This window comes from Tamandua tetradactyla, chromosome 11 (assembly GCF_023851605.1).
Source record: "Tamandua tetradactyla isolate mTamTet1 chromosome 11, mTamTet1.pri, whole genome shotgun sequence".
In the NCBI taxonomy this organism is placed as follows: domain Eukaryota; kingdom Metazoa; phylum Chordata; class Mammalia; order Pilosa; family Myrmecophagidae; genus Tamandua; species Tamandua tetradactyla.
The window spans coordinates 35844835-35858761 of NC_135337.1; the positions used below are offsets into that span (position 1 = coordinate 35844835).

The 13927-nt window shown below is 36.9% G+C and overlaps 1 protein-coding gene across 7 annotated transcripts in view; it reads left to right on the plus strand.

The window, feature by feature from the left end:
• KYAT3 (kynurenine aminotransferase 3) overlaps positions 1–13927 on the plus strand; it is a 99199-nt gene that overhangs the window by 83116 nt on the left and 2156 nt on the right. Inside the window, exon 16 of one of the 7 annotated variants that reach the window (XM_077120358.1) lies at positions 3831–8435. The exons of the other annotated variants lie outside the window; for them this stretch is intronic. Coding sequence (XP_076976473.1) covers positions 3831–3863 — 33 coding nt within the window. The 3' untranslated portion in view covers positions 3864–8435. Of the gene's footprint in view, positions 1–3830; positions 8436–13927 lie in introns of those variants that run through there. 7 annotated transcript variants of the gene reach the window in all.

Here is a 13927-nt window from a genome sequence, read left to right on the forward strand (position 1 = left end):
TGGTGAAGACAGCAGCAGGCCTTCTACTGTAGCTCAAGCATTTAAACTGGGAGTTAGAGTGACCAGGTGTCAGTTACCTCTACCTACACTCATAGAGTGTCATCTGCACTGGGTTTTTATGCCTTAGCGCTCTGGTTGACAGTGTCCTTATTGAAAGACTATCTCTCTGGCAGGTGTCAAGCGAGTTCATATCCTATCCTTACATAATATCTAGTTAACACTTGTTACACAAAGTTTATTTTCTTAATTTGTTTGCATTCTAAATTTACTCAACTCATTTACAAAGTAGGGGATTCAAGATCATTGATATCATTCCAGTTACACATCACTAGAGAACAAAACTCAACAATCTTTGACAGTAGACAAGATAATCCAGATTCCTTATCATCTAGCAATCACAGTGTCCAGCATACAATTAAAAAAAAAATTATTACACATGTAAAGACTCAAAAGGTCCTATAATTAAAAAAAAAAAGCAGCCAATAGAAACACATCCCAAGTTGACCCCATTTAGGGATTAGCAGACTAAATTTTAAAACAGACACTATAAATATGTTCAAAGAACTAAAAGAAAATATTGCAATAATGAATGAATCACAGAGGGTTTGAAACTCTAAAAAAATAGAATTCTGGAGCATAACAGTATAATATCTGATATGAAAACTTTCTGGTGTGTAACAGAAAGATTGGAGATGTCAGAAAAAAGTATTGCCCTGAATATCGATCCACAAAAAGTGTGCCAATTGAAAAGAAGAAAAAAAATATTTTTGAGAAATGAACAGAGCTTCAGAGATCTACGAGACAATATCAAGTGTTTTAATATTCATGTAATTGGAGTACCAGAAAGAGGGAAAAGAATGTGGCAAAAAAATATTTTAAGAAATAATGGGGAGATGGGGCAAGATGGCAGCAGAAGCAGGGCAAAATTGCGGGATAGTGAGGTGTGGAATTTAGTTTGTCCTCCAGAGCAGTTAGTAAATAGCCAGAAATGGTTCAGAACAACTGCTGGTGGAACATCTGTGACCAGACACACAGCATACACCAGTATGGACCAGGTAGATTAGATGAGATCCCACACAGAACTTACATTAGATAGAACTGGAAGCATTCTCACGCTCCTGCACTGCTCCAGGCAAGGGCAGAACTAAATCTTATCTGAGAGACAAAGTAACTAGTCAGGTGAAAGTGGTTAATTGCCTAAAGGGAGTATTTTCCCCAAGAAAAGGGTCAGCCACATGCTGACAGGGTGAATCTGCTGAAATTAAAGGGGCCATATCACTTTAAGTTGGCAGTCAGGCACCACAGGCCAGGCAGGATGGGAAAAACACAGAGACTAGAGGCTTCATAGGAAAGTCTGACAACCTGCTAGGTCTCACACACAAGGAAAACTGATACTGGTTACTCTTCCCTCCTAAGACATGGGCCTTTCTGATCTGGAAAAATCTGATTGGGTCTATAATATCTTAGGAGACTCTCCTCAAAAAATGGCTCTATATAGGCAGGGCAAGAAACAGAAAAACAAGAACTGAAAAAATGTGATCAGCTAAACGAAACCTATGCAAGAGGTCTAGAATAAGTTAAACTGAATGTCAAAGAACAAATAGAGAACAAAGCCATCCAGTAGTAAAACCCTAGGTAAAAGGTGAAAACAACCTCCAGAATAAACTAAATAAAGAATCAAATGCCCAGATGCCAGCAGAAAATAATGAGTCACACCAGGAAAATCAAAGATATGGCCCAGTCAAAGGAACAAACCAACATTGCAAATGAGATACAGGAGTTGAAACAACTAATTCAGGATCTTCGAACAGACATGCAGAATCTCATAAAATCAAATCAATGAGTTGAAGGAGGGAATAAAGAAGACATTGGGTGAAAGAAAGAAGAATTCTAAAGTTTGAAAAAACAAATCACGGAACTTATGGGAATGAAAGGCACAGTAGAAGAGATACAAAAAAGTGAAAACCTACAATGTTAGATTTCAAGAAGCATAAGAAGGATTACTGAACTAGAGAACTGGACATGTGAAATCTGACACTCAAAAGAAAATATAGGGAAAAGAATGGAAAAATATGACCAGAGTCTCAGGGAATTGAATGACAACTGAAGCATGGGAATATACATATTGTGTGTGTCCCAGAAGGAGAAGAGAAGAGAAAAGGAGGAGAAAGACTAGTTGAGGAAATAATCACAGAAAATTTCCCATCTCTTATGAAAGACATAAAATTACAGATCCAAGAAGTGCAGCGTACCCCAAACAGAATAGATCCAAATAGACATACTCCAAGACACTAATCAGATTGTCAAAGACAAAGAGTGAAATTTGAATGCAGCAAGAGAGAAACAATCCATCAAATACAAGAGAAGCTTAATAAGACTATGTGTGAATTTCTCAGCAAAAACCATGGAGGTGAGAAGGCAATGGTATGATATATTTAAGAATCTAAAAGAGAAAAAATGCCAACCAAGAATTCTATACCCAGGAAAACTCTCCTCAAAAATGAGGGGAAGATTAAAATATTTTCAGACAATCACTGAGAGAATTTGTGATTAAGAGACTGGCTCTGCAAAAAATACTAAAGGGAGCACTATAAGCAGATAGGAAAAGGCAGGAGAGAGAGGTCTGGAAGAGAGTGTAGAAAGGTAAAAAGAGGGAAAAAAATTAGACATGACATATAAAATCCAAAAGACAAAATGGTAGAAGAAAGTACTGCCTTTACAGTAATAACATTAAATGTTAATGGATTAAACTCCCTAATCAAAAGACATAGACTGGCAGAAAGGATTAAAAACCAGGAGCCATCTATACGTTTTCTATAGGAGACTCATTTAGACCTAAGGGCAAAAATAGGTTGAAAGTGAAAGGCTGGGAAAAGATATTTCATGCAAACAACAATCAGAAAAGAGCAGGAGTAGCTATACTAATATCTGTCAAATTAGACTTCAAATGTAAAACAATTAAAAGAGACAAAGAAGGACATTATGTATTAATGAAAGGAACAATTCAACAAGAAGACATAACAATCACAAATATTTATGAACCAAGCCAGAGTGCTCCAAAATACATGAGACAAACACTGATAACAGAAGGGAGAAGTAGACAGCTCTACCATAATAGTTGGAGACTTCAATTCCATGCTCTCATCAATGGACAGAGTATCTAGACAGATGATCAATAAGGAAATGGAGATTTTGAATAATATAATAAATGAACTAAACTTAACAGACATTACAGAACATTACACCTCATAACAGCAGGATACATATTTTTCTCAAGTGCTTGTTCTAGTTTGCTAGCTGCCAGAATGCCATATACCAGGAATGGAATGGCTTTTTAAAAGGGGAATTTAATAAGTTGCTAGTTTACAGTTCTAAGGCCAAGATAATGTCCCAATTAAAACAAGTCTATAGAAATGACCAATCTAAGGCATCCAGGGAAAGATACCTTGGTTCAAGAAGGCCAGTGACATTCTGGGTTTTTCTCTCGGCTGGAAGGCACATGGCAAAGTCTGCTACCTTTCTCTTCCAGCTTCTTGTTTCATGAAGCTCCCCAGGAGGCATTTTCCTTCTTCATCTCCAAAAGTCACTGGCTGGTGGACTCTCTGCTTCATGGTTCTATGGCATTCTCTGCTCTCTCAGATCTCGTGGCTTTCTCTCTTGTTGTTCTCTAGATTTTTCCAAAGGGCTTCTTCTTTTAAAGGATTACAGTAAAACCAATTGTGTTAGTTAGATTCAGTTGTCAACTTGGCCAAGTGAGCATACCTATTTCTGTTGCTGCAGACACAAACCAATGGTACATGAATCTCATCTATTGCTAATTACATCTGCAGTCAGCTAGGAGGCGTGTCTGCTGCAATGAGTGACGTTTGACTTAATTGGCTGGTGCTTAAATGAGAGAGTACAATGTTGCACAGCCAAGCAGCTCGGCATTCCTCATCTCAGCACTTGCAGCTCAGCCCAGGCCTTTGGAGAAGTCACGCCGGGGAAAGTTGTTGGAACCCAGGGGCCTGGAGAGAAGACCAGCAGAGACCATCCTGTGCCTTCCATGTAAGAAAAGAGCCTCAGTGGAAAGTTAGCTGCCTTTCCTCTGAAGAACCAACAAAATAAATCCCCTTTTATTAAAAGCCAATCCGTCTCTGGTGTGTTGCATTCCGGCAGCTAGCAAACCAGAACACCAATCAAGACCAACCTGGAATGGGTAGAAACACATTTCCACCTAGTTAAGTTTAATACCCACACTTGATTGAGTCACATCTCAATCAAGATAAGCTCATTAAAGTTTCCACCATACAGTACTGAATAGGTATTAGAAGAAACCATTGCTCCCACAATGTTGATTAAGTTTAAAACATGGCTTTTCTAGGGTACAAAAACCTTTTCAAACTGGCACAGTGCTCATGGATCATTCTCAAGGATAGACCATATGCTGGGTCACGAAGCTAGTCTCAGTAAATTAGAAAGACTGAAATACTACAGAACACTTTCTCAGATCATAATGGAATGAAGATGGAAATCAATAATAGGAAAAGGGCCAGAAAATTCACAAATATATGGAGGTTAAACTATACACTCTTAAACAACCAGTGGGTCAAGGAAGAAATTACAAGAGAAATCATGAAATATTTTGTGGCAAATGAAAACACAGTATATCAGAATTTATGGGATGCAGAAAAGGCAGTGCTAAGAGGGAAATTTAATGCCTTAAATCCTTTATTTAAAAAGAAGAAACAGCAAAAATCAATTAATTAACTGTTCACTTGGAAGAACTAGAGAAAGAACAGAGAGCTAACCCCAAAACAAGCAAAAGGAAAGAAATAATGAATATTAGAGCAGAAATAAATGAAATTGAATATGAAAACAACTGAGAAAATCACAAAACCAGAAGCTGTTTCTGTGAGAAAATCAGTAAAATCAATGGACTCTTAGCTAGGTTGACAAAGAGAAAAAAGAGAGTGATGCAGATAAATAAAATCAGAAATGGAAGAGGAGACATAATCACTGCCTCCACATAAAATAAAGGAGGTAATAAAAGGATACTATGAGCAACTATATGCTATTAAACTAGACAATGTAGATAAAATGGACAACTTCCTAGAAAGGCATGAACAATCAACATTGACACAAGAAGAAATAGACAACCTCAACAAACCAATCACAAGGAAAGTGATTGAATCAGTTATCAAGAAGCTCCCAAAAAGCACAGTCCAGGACCAGATGGCTTCACATATTAATTCTACTAAGCATTCAAGAAAGAATTAGTACCACTCCTGCTCAAACTCTTCAAAAAAAAATTGAAGAGGAGGGAAGCTACCTAATTCATTCTACGAAGACAACATCACCCTAATACCAAAGCCAGACAAAAGAAAATTACAGATCAATCTCTTTAATGAATACAGAAGCAAAAATCCTCAAAAAAAAAAAAAAACTTGCAAATTGAACCCAGCAGTACATTAAAAGAATTATCTACCATGACCAAGTGGGATTTATTCCAGGTATGCAAGGATGGTTCAAAATAAGGAAATCAATTAATGTAATACACCATATCAGCAAAACAAAAAACACACAATCATCACAATTGATATAGAAAAAGCATTTGTCAAAATTCAACATCATTTCTTAATGAAAACACATAAAAGGATAGGAATAGAAGGGATCTTCCTCAACATGATAAAGGGAAAATATGAAAAACCCACAGCCAACATCATCCTCAATAGGTAAAGACTGAAAGTTTTCCATCTAAGATCAGGAAGAAGACAAGGATGCCACTGTCACCATTGTTATTCAACATTGTGCTGGAAGTTCTAGCCAGAGCAATTAGACAAGAAAAAGAAATAAAAGGCATCCAAATTGGGAAGGAAGAAGTAAAACTCTACTGCTTTTAGATGACATGATACTATATGTCAAAAATCCCCAAAATCTACAGCAGAACTACTAGAGCTAATAAATGAACACAGCAAAGTGTGGGGTACAAGATCAATACCCCAAAATCAGTAGCGTTTCTATACACTAGTGAAGAGTAATCTGAGGAGGAAATCAAGAAAAAAATCCCATTTACAATAGTAACAAGAAGAATAAAATATTTAGTAATAAATTTAGGTAAATATACAAAAGGCCTATACACAGAAAACTATAAGAAATTGCTATAAAAAATCATGGAAGACTTAAATAAATGAAGGGCATACTGTGTTCACAGACTGGAAGACTAAATCGAGTTAAGATGTCAATTCTACCCAAATTGATTCATAGATTCAATACACTACCAATTTAAAAATCCCAACAACTTATTGTGCATAGAAAAACTAATACTCAAATTTGTTTGGAAGAGCAAGGTGCCCCAAATAGCTGAAAATATCTTGAGAAAGAAAAATGAAGTGGGAGGTCTCACACTACCTGACATTAAAGCATATTATGAAGCTATATTGGTCAAAACAGCATGGTACCATCATAAAGACAGATGTACTAACTAATGGAATCAAATACACCATGGTCAAGCCAACCCCTCTTCAAAAAATGGTGTTTGGAGAACTGGATAGCCATATACAAAAGAATGAAAAAGGATCCATATCTCACACCGTATACAAAAAAAAAAAAACTCAAAATGGATCAAAGATCTAAACATTGGTGCTAAGACCATGTAAGTTTTAGAAGAAAATGTACAGAAATATCTTATAAATCTTGCAATAAAAGGAGGTTTCCTAGACCTTACACCCAAAGCATGAGTATTGAAAAAAAAAGAAATAGATAAAGTAGACCTCCTCAAAATTGAACAATTCTGTGCTTCAAAGGACATTGTCAGGAAAGTAAAAAGGCACCTACACAGTGGGAGACAGTATTTGGAAACTACATATCAGATTAGAATTTAGTATTCAGGATATATAAAGAGATTCTTCAGCTCAACAACAAAAAGACAAACAACCCAATTTAAAAATAAGCAAAAGTGAATTATTATATTGATATTTCTTTCAGTCCCCAGTATCTTAGAGCAGCCTGAAGTAAAAACCTGAAACTAGAATTGTAACCCATACCAAACTCTGAAATCTGTTCTTCCACTAATTGTTGCACTATGCATTGAAATATATTGCTTTTTTGTAAATATGTTATTTTTCACAAAAAAAATCAATTGTGATGAAAAATGCACAGCTATATGATAATATTGTGAACCATAGATTGTACACTTTGGATGACAACATGGTATGTGAATATATAATATATATCAAAGAAAAATAGATAATTTTTTTAATGGGCAAAAGACGTGGACAGACACTTCGCAGAAGAGGAAATACAAATAACTAAAAGACACATCAAAAGATGGTCAACTTCACTGGGTATTAGAGAAATGCAAATCAAAGCCACAATGAGATATCATCTGACACCCACTAGAACGACCATTATCAAAAAAAAAAACCAAGATGACAAGTAGTAGAGAAGATGTGGAGAAAGAGGCACACTTAACCACTGTTGGTAGGAATGTAAAATGGTACAACCACTGTGGAAGGCAGTTTGGCAGTTCCTCAGGAAGCTAGGTATAGAATTGCCATATGGTCGAGCAATCTCATGACTAGGTATATATTCAGAGGAACTGAAGGTAAGGACACAAACAGACATTTGCACACTAATGTTTATAGCAGTGTTATTTTTAATTGCCAAGAGATGGAAACAGCCCAAATGTCTATCAACAGAGGAGTGGTTAAACAAGCTGTGGTATATACAGATGATGGAATATTATGCAGCTATTAGACAGAATAAAGTCATGAAGCATGTAACAACATGGCTGAACCTTGAGGACATTATGCTGAGTGAAATTAGCCAGAAACAAAAGGACAAATACTGTATGGTTTCACTAATATGAACTAATATTAATGCGTGAACTTTGAGAGTTGAAGTTAAGAACACAGGTTATCAGGAGATAGAAATAGGGTAAAGATTGGGTATTTGGTGCCGACAGTTGTGCAACAGGTCATGCAACAGGACTTATTGTAAAAATTCAGAAATGGATAGCACAATACTCTCTGATGTAGCACAGTAATATGAGAACACTGAACGAACATTTCCCCTTGGAGGCCAATGTGGTGGTTCCACAGAAGGCAGGGGGTGGGGCTGCTGTATGATCCTCCAACCCCACTGGTCCATATATACCTGGAAGAACTGATTGTAGGGACACGAATGTGAGTATGATGAGGGAGAAGGGCTGGGGTAACATATGAAACCAGAAGGAAAGATAGAGGATAAAGACTGAGACAGTATAATTTAGGAATACCTAGATTAGACAATGATGGTGATTAAATGTACAAATAAAAAAACATTTTTGCATGAGGGAGAACACGTGAATGCCAACATTACAAGGTGTTGAAAATGAATGGTATACAGGAAAAAGTACAATCAATGAAGGCTAGGATCTATAGTCAATAGTAACATTGTAATAAGCTTTCACTGAATGTAACAAAGGCATTATGCCAAAAGTAAATGTCAGCAGGCAGGAGGCATGGGGGAGGGCTATGGATTCTTTGTGGAAGAAAAGAAAATGTCTTCATATAAATCATGGTGGCAAAGACATGTCTATTTACTTAGGTTGGACTGTTTGATGTGCAAATAAAAATGTTAAAAATGAACTGAGAGAAAAAAGTGCTAGAGCAAATGTGGAGAAAGAGATGTACCTATTCACTGTCAGTAGGGAAACTGAGAGGTGCAGCCCCTTGGAGGCCAGTGTGGTGGTTCCAATGGAGGCTAGGGGTGGGGTTGCCATATGATCCTCTAGCCCCACTGGTCCATATATACCCAGAAGAACTGAGTGTAGGGACACAAATGGACATTTGCATACTAATGTTTATGGTGGCAGTGTTTGGGATTCACAATGGACAGAGGTGGCCTAAGGGTACAATGACTGAGGGTAGGAAGGGGGAACTGTGGTATATACATAAATGGACTACTGAGTGGCTGCATGAAGGAATGAAGTTGTGAGGCAGTCAACTAGGGTGAATGAAAATTAAGGATTGTGTGTTGAATGAAATGTCAGAAACAAAAAGACAAATGTGATCATGTCTCAATCTTATGGACAACTAAATATAAAAATGTGGTGAACTGAAGTTGAGAACATGGGTTATCAGATTGGGGCCTATTGTAAAGGGTCCTAGATTGCAAGCTCTTTCAGCAGTCACATGTATTTGGAGATGTAACTGTTATTTCTAAATTGTGATATACTTGGGCTGTTTGTTTCTAACCTGGAAATTTCCAGAAAGTTTGGGTATTTCTGTAAAACCTGAGACTCAGAGTTAGAGTTCTGAAGCTATGAAAGTCAGCACTACCCCATAAAGGAATTGTTTAAAAAGTTGAAAAGCGATCAGACTTCAACAAGAGATATGAATGAAGCTGATCTGGATAGGATTAAGGTAAATCAGAATACAGGGTAAATGATGGTGTATTAGTTAGGGTTCTCTAGAGAAACAGAATCAACAAGGAACACTCACAAATATAAAATTTATAAAAGTGTCTCACGTGACCGTGGGAATGCAGAGTCCAAAATCTGCAGGGCAGGCTGTGAAGCCGATGATTCCGATGGAGGGTCTGGACAAACTCCACAGGAGAGGCTCACCAGCCGAAGCAGGAAGAGAGCCTGTCTCTTCTGAATCCTCCTTAAAAAGCTTCCAATGATTAGATTAAGCATCACTCATTGCAGAAGACACTCCCCTTTGTCTGATTACAAATGGAATCAGCTGTGGATGCAGCTGACATAATCATGATTTAATTCAATGAAATATCCTCATTGCAACAGACAGGCCAGCACTTGCCCAACCAGACAAACAGGTTCCACCACTTGGCCAAGTTGACACATGAACCTGACCATGACAGGTGGTATCATCCATATTTTAAAACTTCAACTTCTATGTGAGACTAAAGGAAGAGATGTTTATTTGGTACAAAATTTCTATTTTGGGTAGTGTATTACCTAATTTAACTTGTATCATCAGTTTAGTTGAACACTATAATATCCTCAATAAGGTGTGAGATCTTGTTGGTTTGCCCAGGTTAGTGTGATGCTCCAATATATCCCAGAGTAATTTGGACAATGAAGAATAAAGTATTTGCCAAGTTCTGAAGATATTCAATTTCCCCATTTGGAGAATTTCTGATACTCTCACAAGCATTGATGACAACCAGATCCATAGACTGAGCCTTTTTCTTGGGTGTCACCCCTATAAAACTTATTCCTGCAAAGGATAAGCTAAGCCTACTTATGATGTGCTATGTGCTTGAGAGTTACCCACAGAGAACTGCTTTTGTTGCTCAGGTGCAGCCTCTCTCTCTAAGCCAACTTGGCAGGTGAATTCATTGCCCTCCCCACTATGTGGGGCAAATCTCCCTGGCAACATGGGACAGAATTTCTGGGGTAACACCATGGGATTGAGAAAGACTTCTTGACTGAAAAGGGGAAGGGTGAAATGAGACAAAATAGTTTCACTGATTGAGAGATTTCAAACAGAGTCAAGAGGTTATACTGGAGGCTATTTTTATGCAGTATATAGATATCTCTTTTTAGTTTATGGTGTATTGGAATGGCTTGAGGGAAGTACCTGAAACTATTCATCTGTGTTTCAGTAGCCTTAATTCTTGAAGACAATTGTAAAATGATATAGCTTTTACAGTGTGACTGTGTGATTGTGAAAACCTTGTGTCTGATGCTCCTTTTATCCAGGGTATGGACAGATGAGGGAAAAAAATATGGATAAAGAATAAATAATAGGGAGGGTAAGGGGTAAAAAAAATGGGTAGATTGAATTAATAGTGGTCAACGAGAGGGAGGGGTAAGGGGTGTAGCATATATGAGTTTTTCCTTTTTTCTTTTTGTTTCTTTTTCTGGAGTGATGCAAGTGTTCTAAAAATGATTATGGTGATAAAAATACAGAACTATGTGATGGCATTGTGAGCCATTGATTGTACACCATGTATGGACTGTATGTGTGTGAAGATTTTTCAATAAAAATATTCTTTAAAAAAAGAACTAATGACCAAAATCTCCCATAGTTAGTAAAAAGCATCAATTTTCAGATCTAAAAAACTCAGTGAACCCTAACATGATCAATACAAAGAAAATCACCAAAGGACATCATAGTCAAAAAGTAAGAGAAAATTTTGAAAGCAGCTGGAGAATATAACACATAGATACATAGAAACAAAGATACAGAGATATAAATGATAACTGAATTCTTATCAGAAACAATGAAAGCCAAAATAAAGTGCTGATTAGAATGACATCTTTAAAGTGCTGATTAGAAAAAAGTATATCAACTTATAATTCTATATCCATGAAAATATCCTTCAAAAATGAAAATAAAAACTAAGAGAATTCATCACCAGCAGAAGTACTAAAAAAATTATAAATAGATCAATAACCTAAATATAAGAACTAACATTGTGAAACTCTTACAAGAAAACAGAGAGCAGTATCTTCAGTACCTGGTAATAGGCAATGGATTTTTAAATTTTTCACCAAAAGCACAAGCAACAAAATTAACAAACAGATGAAATGGGCTTCATCAAAATTTAAAAATTTGTGCATCAAAGCATGATATCAAGTCAGTGAAAAGACAACTGCACTGATTTGAAATAGTCATTTACCCCAGAAAAACCATGTTATTTTAATCCAGTCTTGTGGGTGCTGACCAGTTGTGGGTGGACCTTTTGATTAGATTGTTTCTATGGAGATGTGACCTACCCAACTCAAGGTGGATCTTCAACCTTTTACTGAAGTCCTCTATGAAGAGAATAAAAGACAGAATACATAGAGAGAGCTCAGAGCCCTTACAGATACAGATTTGGAGATGCTAAGAGATGGAATCCAGAGTTTGTCACAGAGAAGCTAAGTGAGGGCCCACAGATGCTTAGAGAGAAAGCCACTGGAATCAGAAGCTGAAAGCAATGAACTGGGAGCAATGTCCAACAGACACCAACCATGTGCCTTCTCAGCTGGCAGGGGTGTTCCGGATGCCAGCAGCCATTTTTCAAAGTTAGGGTATCTTTCTCTGATGCCTTAATTTGGACATTTTCACAGTCTTAAACTATGAATTTTTAACCTAATAAATCCCCATTGTAAAAGCCAATCCAGTCGTAGAGAGCTTGCCTTCTATGCAGGAGACCCATTCAATACCCAGACCATGCACCACCACCACCCCCAATAAAGCAAAGCCAATCCATTTCTGGTATATTGCATTCTGGCAGCATTAGCAAACCAAAACAACAACTCTATGAATTGGACAAAATATTTGGAAATCATGTATCTTATAAGGGTTAATATCCAGAATATATTAAGAACTCTAAATCAAGAAAAAGACAACCCAATTTAAAAATGAGCCAGGGATTTCATAGACATTTTTTAAAAGAAGATATTCAAAAGGCCAGTAAATATATGCACATATCATTAGCCATTAAAGAAATGCAAATTAAAACTATGATGTGATACACTACTTCACAACCAGTAGGATGGCTGTTATTTAAAAAAAAAAAAGAAAAGAAAAGAAAACAAAAAATAAGGTTGGCAAGGATAGGGAAATACAGGAACCCTTGTACCTTGTTCATGGCAATATAAAATGGTGCAGCCTTGTGGAAAAAGTTTGACAGTTCCTCAGGAGGTTAAACATATATTTACCATATGATCTGGCAATTCCACTCCCAGGTAAATACCTAAAAGAATTGAAAGCAGAGTCTGGGCAGCAACTTCATAGAGACAGGAAGCAGAAGAATGGTTACCAAGGTTGTGGAGAGGAAGAAATGGGAAGTTATTGAGACAGAGTTAGAATTCAGGTGGTGGCTTGCTGATGAACAAACGGCAAATTCCAAGCAGCAGTCAATCCTCAAAGAAAGATACCTCTGAGAAGAGTAACTCTAAGTACCTGGAGTCCAAATGACCCTCACTGAGTGAGTCATCTTAAGACCAAGCATCTATCAAGGGAGAAGAAGGCAAGGGTAGTAAAATAGTTAATAAAAATTACAAAAAGAACCAAAATTATAAAAGCAGATAGCCCCACAGTGTCTCTTGCCGCTTACCTCTCACTTCTCACTTCTTACCTCTCACCTCTTTTTACTTGCCAGAGTGCCCACATGAACTCTCACATGCACTCCTAATAAACTTTCTCCCTGCTTATTCTGTGCTGTGCTGTGGCCTTGAATTCTTTCTCGTGGTATGGCCAAGAATGTAGAAACCAAATCTAGCAACATTATTGCTAAATGAGTTTATCAGTTTTGATTTGTGATGATGAAAATACCCTGCAGAGTTACATAATATTGTCAGTGTACTTAATGTCAAAGAATTGTCCACTTAAAGTGATTTTCATGTTATGTATATTTTACCACAATTAAAAATAATAATTTAAAAAATAAAGCAAGTTACAATGCCATTTGCTGCTACCATTTCCACCCCCTCCTGCGTCTGGGCCAATTCAATTAAACCAAGTCCCTATTTTATAAAGTTTTCTCACACAATTTAACTTAAGCAGGTACAACTAATTCTTAACTTATTCCTTTTGCATATTACCTATAATTAGTAAATTAAATTAAAATTCCAAGGCAACTTTTTCTTCTGGTATACCCCTGGCTTTTCCTCTACTGCCCACCTGATGTGTCCTCAGGGAGAGAAAAATCATTCAAATATTAACTCAGGAAAACAAATAGAAATATAAATGGTATCACTCTGTTTCTTTAGTTTAAAGATTTAAATCCAGTGCAGATGTCTTTTAGTTTCTTCCATAATATATATGCCTGGGCTTTCCTTTCGATTGGAGGTAATTGACAATTAGGTACAATTTATATATAATTAGTTAATATCTTTGAAAAGAGGTTTCTGAAGGTTCCATCCTTTTTCCTTCTGCTGCCAAAGGTGAGAGTGGAAACCACTGGAAAAGCGAATGACCTCAGCTTGGAGGCTGTTGGTTGCTAA